General features: G+C 35.3%; 2 protein-coding genes across 2 annotated transcripts; one reads left to right on the top strand and one right to left on the bottom strand.

Moving 5' to 3' along the window:
* Positions 1-242: 242 nt before the first annotated feature.
* On the bottom strand, positions 243-2,127 carry LOC132273392 (1-Cys peroxiredoxin). Its single transcript, XM_059774349.1, has 4 exons — positions 2,010-2,127; positions 1,783-1,931; positions 1,201-1,347; positions 243-488 (listed from the first exon to the last, which is right to left on the bottom strand). The coding sequence occupies exons 1-4, from the start codon at positions 2,125-2,127 to the stop codon at positions 243-245; spliced, it is 660 nt and encodes a 219-aa protein (XP_059630332.1).
* Positions 2,128-3,777: 1,650 nt separating this feature from the next.
* LOC132274692 (importin beta-like SAD2 homolog) lies at positions 3,778-15,438 on the top strand. The gene is made up of 21 exons (XM_059776022.1): positions 3,778-4,059; positions 4,351-4,523; positions 4,627-4,797; positions 5,222-5,332; positions 5,454-5,531; positions 6,469-6,665; positions 6,753-6,813; positions 7,489-7,563; positions 7,770-7,847; positions 8,113-8,175; positions 8,271-8,354; positions 8,424-8,599; positions 9,352-9,391; positions 9,479-9,622; positions 9,819-9,938; positions 10,030-10,245; positions 11,290-11,463; positions 12,972-13,656; positions 14,202-14,404; positions 14,659-14,794; positions 15,123-15,438. Exons 1-21 carry the CDS (start codon positions 3,921-3,923, stop codon positions 15,278-15,280), a joined length of 3,282 nt encoding a protein of 1,093 aa, XP_059632005.1. The 5' UTR covers positions 3,778-3,920; the 3' UTR covers positions 15,281-15,438.
* The last annotated feature ends 373 nt before the right edge of the window (positions 15,439-15,811 follow it).

The raw sequence follows: 15,811 nt of genomic DNA, 5'->3' as shown, positions 1-15,811 counted from the left end.
CAAACTACAATTAATTAACGGATGGCCACAAATCACACATAATTAACACACACATATAGCCATATAAGATCTATAATTACACCATTTCAGACTCCACATAGTCTGTGCACTTAACGTTAAACTTCACGTAACTAGTACTGCTAGTCAAAACTACATATATATATATATATATATATATATATATATATATATATATTTATATATATTAGTTGTGCGTGTGTGTATATATATATATATATATATTAGACTTTAGTGAATCGCATGTAACCCTCCTTGGATGGAAGTTCAACAGTCTGGTAACCCTGAGGCAACATCTGTTTGGCCTCCTCGTCCGACACACTTGAAGAGATCACCACCGGCTCACCAGGTTTCCAGTTCGCCGGAGTAGCTATCTTGAGCTTCGCCGCCTTCTGCAATGACTCCAGTGCCCTCAACACTTCGTCCATGTTACGCCCGGTGCACGCCGGGTAAAGAAAGCTCAGCTTTATCTACACCAACGTCAACATATATGCACCACTGTCAAGTACTCAGTTAATTAAAATGGCTTAAAATATATTGAAATCAGCATGTGTTCCTCGGAACATTTACTTTGAACTACCATCACTTTATGTGACCAAATTTCACCAAATGCGACCTCCAAGAACAAAAGTGGTGAAAGTTACTCTAGTAGGAAATATCTCAACACAATTAAATCGATGTAGTTTTAATAAGTAAATGACATAATGTGACCCTTTTGTGACAAATTTAATTGGTTGGCGCATTTTCAATATAGGCGCACATATCATCATGGTGTTATGCCTTGCTGCCCAACCTTATCTACTCGGATTATTCAAAATGTATCACTGTATATGAGTATATCATCAAATGTTCTATATATATATATATATATATAGTACCCCTTCGCCACAAATTAAATGTTCTGTTTGTATGACTATATATGAGTATATCATCATATGTAGTACCCCTTCGCCACAAATTAAATGTTCTGTTTGTATGACTGTATATGAGTATATCATCAAATGTTCTATATATATATATATATAATACCCATCCCTCCCAAATTAAATGGTCTGTTTTGTGAACGAAAATTAAGCGTTTGGTTTTGTGAACAGTTGTGAGTCCCAATTTTTAAAGTAGAACCCCTAAATGGGGACAGAGAAGTACTCCGTATTAATGGACGGAAAATTAAGAAAGTACAACCTTTTTATCGGGGCCCACGATGTGGAGGGCACGAGATGAAAGTTGGTTTCCATTAGAGTCTTTTTCATCCGGGTCCACCATATTCAGTTGCTTGATGATCTCTCTGTTTGGATCTGCTATGATTGGGAATGTGACCTTGCACCCACACTGCATCCAAATCAGACCACCTTAATTCAAATCAAGTATATATATATATATTTTTTTTTTTTGCCAAAATCAAATATATATATACATACATGTATATAGCATATGAAAAATTGAGATGGCCCATTTAATGAAAGACAAGTATTCTAATGTAATAGAAATAGGATAATACTTAGCTATTCACTCTTAGTGATTCAATAATAAAATAATAATTCATATTTAATAATTAAATAATTTACACCTAAAGACACTATACACTATATATCATATCACACACGGATTAAATATGACAAAATATAATTAGTTGACGGCATTGATGAAATGATAATACTGGTACAAATAAAATACTCTCACTGTGTTCGGATCCTTCTAAATAAAGAAAAATTACAGTAATTAAACAAAATCCGTGAAGATGATTGAATTAAGAAAATCGCTTACGCTGAAGGCTTCAACGTCCTTGATCCACTCCTTGTGAGACTGAATATCATCACAGGACAAGCCCAAAAGCTTCACTCCTCGTTTGGCAAACTCCTCAGCATAAGCTGCCATCTTCCCAAGTTCAGCAGTGCACACTGGCGTGAAATCACCTGCATGGCATCAATATTAATTCCACATCCAAACAACCCCTCCAAAACATGCAACAAATCAATATATATATATATTACCAGGATGAGAGAAGAGAATGGTCCAACTATCTCCAATGTAGTCATGGAGCTTCATCTTGCCATGGGTGGTTTCGACTTCAAGGTTTGGAATGGTGTCTCCGATTGTCAGACCTGGCATTTTCAAAACAGTGGAAAACAAGCCAGCCTTTGATTTTCTTGTGTGTGTGTGTGTGTGTGTGTGTTTTGGGTCGTGGCGGGGATTAAAAAGGTGTGAGGGTTGAGTGCATGGACAGCACGTGGCTACTTGCTTTGACATGTGTGTGCCTTAATCTTCTTCCACGTTTCGTCACCTTTTGCAGTCTCTCTGCCCTTTTGAATCCTTTGAAAGTCATCATAACTGCTGTGTCTGTTTGACCTTCGTCTGTGATTTCAATCAGATTATGCATGATCAACGGTGTTCCAATGGTAAAGTGTCACTAATCAGTTGTGTGTGTTAAATTTTGACTAGTGGATGATATGTTTTCCTATGCCCATGCTTTCTTGCTAAGACTTTCATCGATCGACCATCTCATAGATGTCCAATTAAGGATAAGATATTGGGAAGAAAAAATATAAACCATATAACATTGCATTTATTTCTCTTTTTCCCTTAAAAAAATTCTAATATCTAAAGTGACAACTTATAATATGAAAGGATGGAGTACTGCGAATAGGGACGGTGTTTAAAACAGTTATGGGGTGATTAAATAATTTTATGACGAAAATGGAAATTATGATTGAAAACCCGCATGGTTATCAGGTGGGGATTGGAAAAGTCACTCCACCCCTCTCTATCCCCGTATACTTTATTTTTATTTTTTATTCAATGATATTAGGTATATATATTAAGCAAATCCTAATTTATTATACTCTAAGCACTAAATATTCTTTTGTGTTTATTCTTATTTGAGAACTTCTGTGTATTATTTTGATATTCTTACAATAATATTGAGTCATATACGAAAAAATATATATTGAGCCTCAATTTCTAAGTGAGAAGTTGAATCTTGTATTTATTTGCATTAAGATCAAAAAACTTATTACCACAGGTAAAAATATGTTTTGCATTTTTTTTAGATTCGGAAGTACTTTATAAAACTTGTCTCCGCCCCGCCTCACTCTACCCGTTACATTTAATAAACGATTTTGAACAAAAATAGGAATAATTATGCTAAATGGGAATGAAAATGAAAATAGAAATGAGTTCCATGTCCCACGCCACCCCTATCCCTAACTTGGCCGAAGTCCAATTAAGGACCTCTTTGTCCAGTTATTCTCACATGCATAAATTTTCTTACCTTCCCACAAAAAGTTATTCAGTGAAAAATTGTAAATTGGTATTTATGAATATTTGGTCTCCACATTAATTCATGGGCACATGTTTACTAATTAATTATAGTTCTTGGTTGTGTTTGGAGTCAATATTTACAATCATGTTAGGCACAATTTATATCATCTAAGGTATAACTCACAAGACATGGAAACAATCAATGTAATTTAATTGTTATATTTGGATATTTTACTCACTTCTCTTCCTTTTATTTATTTTGTAAATAAAATAAAATATCTTTTTTTCTAATTTAATTTATGAATAAGTAATTGTTTAGACACACATAATTTTAGTTCTTAGACATATGTTTTAATATATTTATAAAATTATAATAACTAAAAAATTACAATGTTTGAAAATCTAATAATCACGCAAAAATATTATTTCATTCAACAAATCAGAGATCTACACAATTCCATGATAGATTTTCCCGCCCAATGGATTCAGTTATAGACATCGATAAATAACGCGAACGAATAAATTAGTCAATTTTCCCGCCCAATATACTTCATCATTGCACACTTCACTTCACTAAAACCTTTTGCCCCTTTTCGCCTCCAAACTAGGGTTTCCATCAGACCCTCGAATAGTCTCAGCTCAGCATGGAAATCAATCGAATCGCTCAGCTCCTCAACGAAACCCTCAGCCCCGATGGTCTCGTCGTCCATGCTGCCACCGAATCTCTCGACCGTCTCTCTCTCCTACCAGATTTCCCTTTCTCTCTCCTCTCCATTTCCACCGGTAATCTTCATCTCTTCCAATCTTCACACGCATACACACACAGACTGTATATATATATATGTGTGTGTGTGTGTGTGTATGGATAGGACGCAGTTTTACTCTATACATAAGAGGTGAAATCATCATGTTGAAATATTATGTCCTCTTTATAGGATATGAATGATTGTTGAGTTTAATTATGAGGAATTTGATGGTCATTGAACATGATCTCTATAGGCTATAATTTATAAATGACTGTTGATGTTTAATTATGAGTGATTTGATGGTAATTGAACTCGGTCGCATACACAGGAGGTGAAAACCAGGGTCAGAGAATTGCTGCTGCTACGTACCTGAAGAACTTCACTAGGAGAAATGTCAATGCAGATGGAGTGCATTCCAAAGTCAGTAAGGAGTTTAGAGATGCGCTTATGCGGGCTTTGCTGCAAGTAGAACCTGCGATTCTGAAAGTTTTGGTTGAAGCTGTACGATTGTTTCGCTTTAGCTACTTAGATTATTATGAATTTATTTTGCATGATCATTTCTTGGACATGGAGATTAATTGATTTTTTTTTTTTTTTTTTGCAGTTTCGGGTGATCGTCGCAGCTGAGTTTGTGAAGGACTATTCGTGGCCTGAACTTGTTCCAGAATTGCGATCCGTTATCCAAAATAGTAATCTTATTAATAACAGTGCGAATTGTGAATGGAAGACTATTAATGCACTTACTGTTCTTCATTCACTTATGAGACCATTTCAGGTACTCATTATGAGCAATGTATACTCCAGATTTTACATTTGGACTTATTTTCAATTTCTTTTTCTAGAGTGTCTTTAATATTTAAGAGAATTTATTACGATCCTTGGGGGATTTGGTATGATGCAAATCTATATGTACTTTGAAAATTGAGTTCAAACATATTTGGGAATAATTGTGAACTGATAGTTGAAACACCCAATCCCAACGAATATGTGGGGAAGATATTAATGACTTTATCCAAATGGCTCATTGTTTTTTGTGTGTCAGACTTTTTCTCTTTCATTTTTCTATTGGAACCCATTGCCATATATGGCAGTTATTGGTGGCAACCAAAAAATTGGAAAGTACTAAATGTGTTTTTTTTTTTTTTTTTTTGGAATTGGTCTCTGCAGTTGGTAGCTATAATTTATTAATCTGTTTGCAGTACTTCTTGAATCCAAAACTTGCAAAGGAGCCGGTTCCACCCCAGCTAGAGCTAATTGCAAAAGAAATTCTCGTACCTTTGGTTGCTGTATTTCATCATTGTGCTGAAAAGGTTATTATCTTCTCTTCCTACTTGTGTAACCATACTTTGCTCTCCCACATGGCTTTTATTATTATTATTATTATTATCTATATTTGAAGCGTCTCTTTGAATTTCACGGTGCATGAAACAGACGTTAACTATCCATGTTAGAACAGAAATGGAAACTGAGAAGATGCTTCTAATTGTATGCAAGTGCATATATTTCGCTGTAAGTAACAATTCTACTTCTGATTCTGATGATATATGGAATTAAGAATTCATGTATAAATATTATTTTCCTAGATGTTCAATCATTGTAACAGTTGGGTCTCAGCATATAATATATGAGAAAGGTTGATAATCTAGTTTGAAATCCTCGCATAGGTTTTTATAGATAAGTTCTACAAGACCCAACAACGAATATACCAAAAGAAGCTTTAAAATGTTTCCTTTTACATGTGTTAATTGGACCTCTTTTATTCACTTCTTTAGTCAAAGCTTGTCACTGTAACATTTTATCTCATACCATTGCTGCTTTGTTGTTTATGTGATCAAACAAGCATTTCGAATTAGTAGTAAGCTTGAGTGGCATCTTTTGCCACTCCCAAATTGAGAGGTGCTGGGTTCTACACTTCTAAGTCCTGGTTTAGGTCTTTAAAATTTTTACCCCAAAAGAAAATAATGATAATAATAATAATAATAAAGGAGAAAGAGGAAGTAAAAGATGCTTGTCATGTTTTTCCCCACACATAAACAGTCATCATGTCTATCAGATACTCTTCAATTTGTATGAACTCTATTATCATATCAACAATTTTCTGATTTCATTGAGTGAAGTTCAACTTTTGAGATGTCCATTATTCATTATAGATAAGGTGCTGCTGTTTAGATTTTCAATTGATTGCTGCTGCTTAGATATTCAACTGATTGCTGCTGCTTAGATATTCAACTGATTGCTGCTGCATGTTCTAGACCACTACCAGAGTAGCAGTTATTGCATCGTCTCTTTGTTTCTCTTCACATTCTTCCTGGTGCATATGTTTCATTTTTATTTCACAACTTGATCAACTTCATCCTGTCTATGATTTTCTATCTTGTATGTTGTTTTATGCCTTTTTAGCTATTAGTATTCTTCTTAGGAATATTTACTGCAGTCAGTTTTGTAGGTGAGATCACATATGCCTTCTGCCTTGGTTCCTGTTCTTCCTTCACTCTGCCGAGATCTATTTGGGGTCCTGAGTTCTTTAAGTTTTGATGGCACATTAACGTTGGAAGATGGGTACACGCTGAGGCTGAAGACGGGAAAGAGAAGTTTACTTATTTTTTGTGCTTTGGTCACACGACACCGAAAGTTTTCTGATAAGTAATGCGATCAAATATGCACTTTGCTATGATTTTCATTAAATATTTATCACTATTATTCATGATTTGTTATCTCTTACATTCTCAGGTTAATGCCAGACATTATGAATTGTGTTTCAAGAATAGTCAAGAGTAGTGCAACTATCAGTGTAAGTTCTCTGCGATTCTGGTTAATTTTGCAAATAGATGGTAGATAAAATACGTAACATTGTAATACTCTTTATTTGAAAATATGAATCAAGTGGCAGCCTGAATGCATTGTGGTTTCAAAGACAATTCTCCTTGTGCTAATTATGGATTATATAAGCACCATTTACATTGTTGGTCAGCACCAACCTTAATTTTGTAGCATGCATATAAAGCACCCACTTATGAGATTAGACCATGGCATCATACTCATGCCAATATGATATATTCTCCAAAATTAGGATACAAATAAGAGGAGGACATTGCAGTATATATATGTGTGTACTGTGTAAAAAATAATTATTATGGAGTTTTTAAATCCTCTATGCTTCTGAATATAAAACATAATTTCATGCTAGATAACATTGGATTATGTTGCATTGACTAACTAAATTATCATGTTTTACCATTGCACCATCTCACTTTTAAATAAGAAGGTCCAAGTGTAATATTAAAACCCTCATTTTCTCCCTAAGACTTATACACTTGCTTCTGTAGTAAAAGGCCTCATACTAGATTTAATAATTCCATTGTAGATTTTCCGTCAGATAGATTGTTACACGTGTTATATGATCTTACTTTTTATCCTCATATCTTCTTTTTCATGTGTGGTTTAGCAAATTCTTTTTATCATGCAGAAGCTGGATTTCCTCTCAGAGAGGATTGTTTCATTAGCTTTTGATGTTATTTCACATATTTTAGAGACAGGACCCGTAAGTTAACTTGATTTTGTCTCTTTCTCTTCCTTTTTTCTTTTGAAGTTCAATGTTATTATCTTGGCATTTTTGGTTCTTCGTATTCGATCAATATCTTCTGGTCGTTTACAGAAACCTTAACAACTGCAACTTTACTATTTTGATTTTTAAAAAGATAGTATATTTTGTTTGAATTCAAAATCACCGATATCATCTGAAAACAGGGATGGAGACTAGTTTCCCCCCACTTTTCATCATTGCTGGACTCTGCGATCTTCCCTGCACTAGTGATGAATGAGAAGGTGTGGTATGTCAGATCCTCTCTTTTGAAATATTGGGTTGCAAATATGTGTCCTAACATCTTTACTACTAAACTGTGGCCCGCAGATTAAATAAGGATCAGTCATTGATAGGCTTATGCTGTTTCGAGGCAACTCTTATTTTTTCTAAAGTCAATTATAAAAGTATTTGAGTATAAAGAAGTGTTCCTTTGACATCACATTTTCATTTCTCTTTGTTAAAAATTGGTTGGCTAATTCCGTGTTTGATTATTTTGTATGCATGTAGGACATGATAGAATGGGAAGAAGATGCAGATGAATACATACGGAAGAATCTTCCATCTGATCTTGTACAAAATTATATTTTGTTTTTTATTTTTATTTTTATATTTTGCAGTTTACCACTTCTGTATTTTATTAATATTGCTTTCAATTTGTGTTGCAGGAAGAAATTTCTGGATGGAGAGAGGACTTGTTCACAGCCAGAAAAAGTGCATTGAATTTACTGGGTGTTATTGCAATGTCGAAGGTTGGTGTTGTGGAAGAAGTGTCAAGTCATATTGTATTAAATTCTCATTGTAGTTGTTTCTGCTTGCAGGGGCCTCCAATGATCGCCTCAGGTAATAGTTCTTCAGTTTCCTCAAAGCGTAAGAAAGGTGAAAAGAACAAGGGAAAAAATCGCAGTTCCATGGGGGAGCTGCTAGTGCTTCCCTTTTTGTCGAAGTTCCCAATTCCTTCCAATGTCGACACATCTAAAACTAAGATTCTAAATGAGTGAGTTTACATATTTACTTGTAGAGTAGCTTCACTCGTTGACTCGTTCTTTTTCACTTTTTACCACCGGGCCATTGGTCCAGGTGCTATGAGCTCTCCTCCCCAAAATGGTGGTGAGCGGTTCGAACCTCATATGGGGCAATATGGTGTGTGTGCATTGCTTACCTACCAAAGAAGAAAAAAAAAAAAAAAATGGTTCTCAGAAATATCTAGTAATTTTGGTTGTGTAATGTATGTCAGCGTACATTTCACTTGTTCCCCATATGTGCATCAGTTTACATAATTGATTTGCCATGAAAATTAAATTTGATAACAACTATGTCTTAAGGGAGTTGCATTTAGTCTGTGAGAGAGGAAAATAAGTTGTCTGAAGACATTTACATATGATCTTGGTGGTACTTCGAAGACAAGGACGGAAGTGTGCATTTGACTTTCTGCAGCCTTACTGCTTCTTTTCTTTCTTTCTTTACCTTTTTTTAGGCGTTTGCTCACTTCTGTTAATGGATGGCTTACCTAATGAACAATTTCGCCCCAATTATCTTTTTTTTTTTCTCCTTCAATTATGCGTGCGTGTGTTTTATTTTCCTCATTGTGATCATTATAATAAAGAAAACATAATTTACTTCTTTCTTCCCTTTTAAGTTGATTTCTTTTGAAAAGAATATATATCTATATATAATTCACAATATTTGGGCTACTGCCATTCTTCTTTTTGTTCCCTTTTAACTTGATTTCCTTTTCAATTGTGGCAGTTATTATGGTGTTTTAATGGCATATGGCAGCCTTCAAGATGTAAGGCGATGTCACTTTATTTATTTGCTAAAATTTTGTTTTGCTCCAGTCTAGGAGATATTTAATACTATATAATTGCATATGCAGTTTCTAACAGAGCAGAAGCCTGGATATGTAACAACTCTTGTTTGTACTAGGGTGCTACCGTTGTATACAGTATCAATATGCTCGCCTTATCTGGTTGCCTCTGCAAACTGGGTGCTTGGGGAGCTTGCTTCTTGTCTCCCTGAAGTGAGATAAATCCTTTATTTTTTTTTTATTTTTTATTTTTAGCTTCAAGTCTAGATTTTAGATAAATGTTCACCTGCCAATAGTGCATATGCTTAATTTGGTATCATATACTTTGGATGCTTCAATAAACACCAGTGTATTTTTCATGGAATGTGCTTTTGGAATCCCCCTCTGAGGTTAGTTCTTGCTTTCTCAGGAGATGAGTTCTGATGTCTATTCTTCATTGCTGAAAGCCTTGGCAATGCCGGATGTTGAAGTTATTTCTTGTTATCCTGTGCGGATATCTGCTGCTGCTGCAATTGCAGAACTTGTTGAAGTATGTGGGGTGTACCGAAATCAAAGTCTAGCTGTGGCATCTACAATGTCAGTATGGTTTTTAATCTGACTTTTATGTTTATTCTCTGCAGAATGACTACTTGCCACCAGAATGGTTACCCCTTCTTCAAGTTGTGGTTGGTAGGATTGGTGTTGAAGTTGAAGAGACATCCATTTTGTTTCAGCTTCTTGGTACTTTGGTTGAGGCTACTAATGGAAGCATTGCTCTTCATATCCCACATATTGTTTCATCGTTGATTGATACAATTTCAAAATGTATACCTTCTAATCCAGAGCCATGGCCTCAAGTATGTATGGGATCCCCATTTAATAATATTTATGTGCTTACTCTGTTATTTATTTTTTCATTTTAAATGATCTTCTGATGCTAGATGTTCCAGATACTGCTTAGAATATAGTGACATGCAGTATCGTTGGCTTCTTTTTTTTCTCCTTTTTTTTTGGGGTTAAATGCATATTATTTGGATTACTCTTCTATTTACCAGTATGAAAAAAAAGAAAAAAAGATTCTCAAGCTGTTGTCCAGACAATCCATTGCATTTTTTAATATCATAAACAAAGGAATTTATACTTTTCAAGTAAATTAGATGACTAATATTTTTTTTTTTCTTGGTACTCACACATGCATGCCTCCACTGAGGTTCAAACCCCTAACCTCCCTTTGAGAAGTAGGAGCTTGGTACCACTAGGCCACTGGCCTGTTAGTCAGTGACTAATAATTCAATTGATTGAATTTTGATCTTTTGGATCCCTCATGCAGAATTAATCAAATGGGGGATTTTATCATTAATAACGATTTTGCTTTAATGCTTTAATATAGGGCAACAGTGTGAATCGCTTACAGTACACACACTAACATAACCACCATTTTCTTTTTGCTGTAGTGGGTTTTACACTCACCTTCATTGGTATATTGGAAACACTGCATTCTTTAGTTTGGAGATCTGTGAGGAAAAGATGTTGGAGAATGTCATAAATGATTTTAGTTTGTGAATTGGACTCTATGATTAATCTCTATCTCTTTAATGGTTTAGAATTTTTTTTGTTTACTACAAGTGTATTGTGCATATTTTAATATGAATAAGGGTCATTGCTAGGTGTAAGGGTAAGATGCTCGGAAGGTAAGTATGAGAATAGCCACTTTTCTGTAAATAATAACAAAGGTTAATTATGTATCCGGTCTAGCCCTCCTAACACTCTGCATTAGTGGGACTGTCATTGGGTAATGGCCTTCTCACTAGTGTATGACTAACTAAGAGAGTATTGAACAATAAGCTGACACTGCATTCTTTCTGGGAGTAAAGAATAAACTGACACTGGCTTCATAATAGATTGTTGAACAGGGCTTTGCGGCATTAGCGGTGATGGCTCAATGTTGGGAAGACTCTGTACCTGAAGAAGTTGAGCAGAATGAATCAAGTGAATGGGTATCTGGTCGTAATACCATAGCTAGAGCTTTCTCAGATCTCTTACAACAGGCTTGGCTTAGGCCCCTGCAGCCAATGGTTAGTCTTAAATATTGCTTCTTTATAATTTCTAGGAAAATAAAATTACAAGCATATACTGAATTTTACTTCTTGATGGCGTTATACATGTATATAAAACAATTCACGCCATCATTAATTAAATATATATTTGCACCTTATGAAGCTAAGTGACATTGTTCTTCTGATGAAACAATTGTTCGGAGTGAAGCTGGAAGTGTGAGCCACCCTAGTTACTTGTATTGTAAGGGAGATCACTTCTCACTTAATAAAGTTTCTGAAAATTGTGCTTCTGATGTAACAATTGTCCGGAGTGAAGCTGGAAGTGTGAGCCATCCAAGTTACTTGTACTGTAAAGGAGATCACTTCTCACTTAAGAAAGTTTCTGATGCTTATTATGAAATTGATTGAAATTGTACACTCGTTCAAATGACAAACTTAAGCTAATTGTTAGATTTTGCTAACTTTTGGGGGTAATATTTCAGTTTTCCTTTAAACCTTTGTCTCAAACATATTAATTAAATGGCAATGTGCTTTCTACTTGAGAATGGGGTTATAGTAGACATTATAAGGAAGTATTCTATGTCTAATAATTTAGCACCAGAAAACTGGACCTGTGTCAAAAAAAAAAAAAAAGGATGTCTGACAAAAAGTTACAAATTAATTCTCTGTTGCTATGAATTCCAATTGAGAGTGAGGTTGTAGTAAGTCTTATTAGGAAATATTTTTTGTCTAAAGTTTGAGTTTTAGGAAACTGAATATGTCAAGCAAAGGATGTCTAATGAAAAGAAAGTCAACTCCATTTCAAAGGGTGATTAGATTTTTCTGTAGAAATGGAAAATAACAGTACCAGAATATTTTCCATTTCATCATGAAAATTCTCCCGGAAGTCTTGCCAGCATCATGTCCCCACCCTTTTAATGGCCTTATAGTTCCATTATTGTAATTGTCCCAAGAATTTTTTCTGAATTTCCCCTTTTTTTTCTCTCTTCTTCCCAAGTTCTCCTGCAGTTTGCTGTGCCCCTCTTTCATCCCACGTGTTGTGTGCTGCATGTTCAGATTAATTTCCTACAGAGTGCCAGTCTTAGCTCACTTGATGTTGTGTCTTGGTATCTTTATTGTTATCAAATTGACAGGAACCTTCCATATCTTACTGCTACTATCATTATTATTTTTTATTTATTTATTTTATTTTATTGGGGTGGGGGTGGGGGTGGGGGTGGGCCGTTTATGGTTTTGTTTCTCTATGAGAATGAGTGGGAATGTGGAACTAACAACTGTAACTGACTTGCCCTTGAAGGATTTTGCCACGTGTAATTTTGGTTAGTAAATAGTTCAAACCTCCTTCTCTTATGATATTCCATTTAATTTTTCCTTGGACCAGAAAATATAGTAAGAACCTTCTAGTGGCAGGCAAACTGTTTGCATACGTCCTTGCCTTGCTACTTTGTTAATAAACAACTCTGGTCTGATTGTTTTTTAATCTTGTGTCATACTTTCAAATTCTTACCTAGTACGTATATGTTCAGGAAGGTGATGATGCTGCTGTGTTGCCCCCTCCATCATGCATAGATGATTCATCAGCATTGCTCAGGTTCATTATGCAAAGTGTCACTGAAAGCAATGAAATTATAAAGCTAAAATTATCAGAACTTATAGTAGTTTGGGCTGATCTGATTGCTGACTGGAATGCATGGGAAGAAATGGAGGATTTAGCAATCTTCAACTGCATCAAGGAAGTTGTGAGTCTCCAAACAAAATTTGCACTGAAAAATTTCTTTGTGGGACAAATGCCGTCCCCTCCAGCTCCACCCGTACCAAAACGTTCCATTATTGAAGGAATTGGTGCTTTCATCACTGAGGCCATGTCACAATATCCAGCTGCAACCTGGAGGGCTTCCTCCGGCGTCCATATGCTGTTACATGTTCCGAGTTACTCATTTGAAGCAGAAGGTGTTAAGGAGTCATTGGTGATAGCTTTCAGTCGGGCAGCATTTTCTCGTTTCAGAGGAATTCAATCCAAGCCTTGTTCACTATGGAAACCTTTGTTGCTTACCGTATCTTCATGTTATTTATGCTATCCTGATATTGTGGAGAAGATTTTGGAGAAGGATGAACATGATGGCTTCACAGTCTGGGCATCTGCTCTAGCTTTTATCTCCAGCAGCAGATTCGAACATGGTCTGTCAACAGAATCGGAGATTAAGTTAACCGGTTAGTATTTTACGTCTTGCTCTAGGATCCCAGTAGAAAATATAGGCATCAAAATAGATTCCTCAAGTATAGATTCTCAGTTCATTAGAAGCATGAAGTTACCTTCTTTTAGTATTCCTATCCATCTGATTTTCAATGAGTTCAGGTGATAACATGGCTAACTGTTTACTGAGGGTACATTTTGGAAAAAAATGGATTTAAATTAAATTAGGAAGTTGGATTTTAAGTGAAATGTTGAAGATTCAAGTTCCCTTGGGGTCAATAGTGTGTTTTTAACTTATCCACCTGAAAAAAACCAAAGATGTTGGATTCGAAAGGCCAAGGGGAAGCTAGATCAGAGGTATGGGAGACATACTTATAACAATCTTTGTGCAACTAAAATTCTTACCTGCTTGTCATCTCTCTTTCTATATGTGAGTGTGTGTGTGTGTAAGGCTCTAAAATCATTCTATGCATATTCTTAAATGTTGGGTCTTAATTAATGCTATACTCTCATTTAATCCTTAAATATATATGGAGCCTAATAGTTTTGTACTGAATTTCAGTGATGGCATTAGTAAAAGTGGTTGAGCGGCTGCTAAAACTAGGAAATCTGGGTAGTGGTTTGTTACAAGAATGCTTTACCTCATTAATGGAGGCATCTGTAAGGTTGAAAGAAGTGCAAGGAGAAGAAAATGAAGAGGATGAAGATGAGGATGTTGGTGATCAGGACACTGAAGAAGAAGAAGATGATGATGATGATGATGAGGTCTGGCTACCAAACTTTCTTGTTAAATTTTACTTTTCTGGAAAGCTATCTTTAAACATGCTTTAGAGATGAATTGCTGCTTTCTTTCCATCTACCTTTCCTTCTTTTTTTCCTACCTCGGGGTGGGTGTGACTGTACAATGCCACCCTGTAGCAATAAACAAATTGTTTGGAAAGTCCCGCCAATGACAAGAAAATAATGTGGCTTGGAATCATCAAATGAAGTGACAGAATCCCTTCTGTATTACTAATTAGGATTCCGAGGATGATGAGCGTGAAGAAACCGAAGAAGAATTTCTGGATAGGTGTGCCAAAGCAGCTGCTGCCTTAGAAAATGGGACTTTTCTAGAAGAAGGGGATGTAGAAGATCAAGAGCAAGGGTTTGAATTGGGTGAGTCATTAAAAAAAACTTCCATTTGTCAAAGTCACCTGTTTATTACTTGAAAAGTTGAAACAATTGGATGGTTAGTTAACTAAGTTTGATGCTTTTAAAATTTCGGACTGATTTAGATTATGTTTCCCTGATTTTTTATCATGAATGATCTAACATTAACATTATTGCTTTAAAAGATATATTTTACCTGTTATCTAATTTTCTCTGTAATCGGAAAATATGGTAGGCGTGTAGGATGATGATTTAGTTGTTGTCTCGTTGAATTTGTGTTGGTAACTTTTTGCTGAATCCTTTGTTTCTTCTGTTGTTTGATGGGGTTATATAGGCCATTTGGGAGAGATCAACCAGCAAAGCATTGTGGTGTCATTAATAGAGAGATACCACCAAGTTTTGGTACAAGGACAATCATTGCCACCAGAACTCATTTCAGCTTTTGTGAACACATTCCCTGAATGTAGTTTGTACTTCCAGCAATCTCGGTAAGATATTTATTATGCTTGAATATCTATAAACATGTCTACAGGGACAGCAAGAAGAAATTTGTTGTAATATTAAGTGTTTCTGAATATGTTGTGACGTAGAGATCCTCCTGGATCTGTTGTTTTCTTCTTTTATTTTTATTTATTCAAATTACTCATAAAGTTTTGTTTTTATTTACTAAAAATAATTTATAATTCAAAAAAGTGATATATATTCTTCCTAGTCCTGTTAACTATCAAGCCCTCTGTTGTCCCTTAAATCTTCCCAACCGAAGGCTGGACCTGACTTCAGTTACTAGCTTAGTAGACACCACTTTCATCAATTGCATATAGCATTGGGTGGTGGTGTGATTGCCCAGTGGTAGATTGTTGGTGTTTGTGGCCAATGGAACTTCCAAAAAAAAGAAAAAAAAACTTTGCACGTAGCAGAGGCAGCTGAACAGCAATAAAGTCATCACTTTTTCCTTTTTTTCTCTTCTTTTCTTTTTCTGGTTAGGTAAATGCTCACTCATGAATGTCCATTATGACCTCTAAC

This window comes from Cornus florida, unplaced genomic scaffold (assembly GCF_030987335.1).
Source record: "Cornus florida cultivar Cherokee Brave unplaced genomic scaffold, ASM3098733v1 CherokeeBrave_3.0.0_Hap2_Chr09, whole genome shotgun sequence".
NCBI lineage: Eukaryota > Viridiplantae > Streptophyta > Magnoliopsida > Cornales > Cornaceae > Cornus > Cornus florida.
The sequence above is the reverse complement of the archived record's forward strand: the minus strand, read 5'-3'. Positions and strand labels throughout refer to the sequence as shown.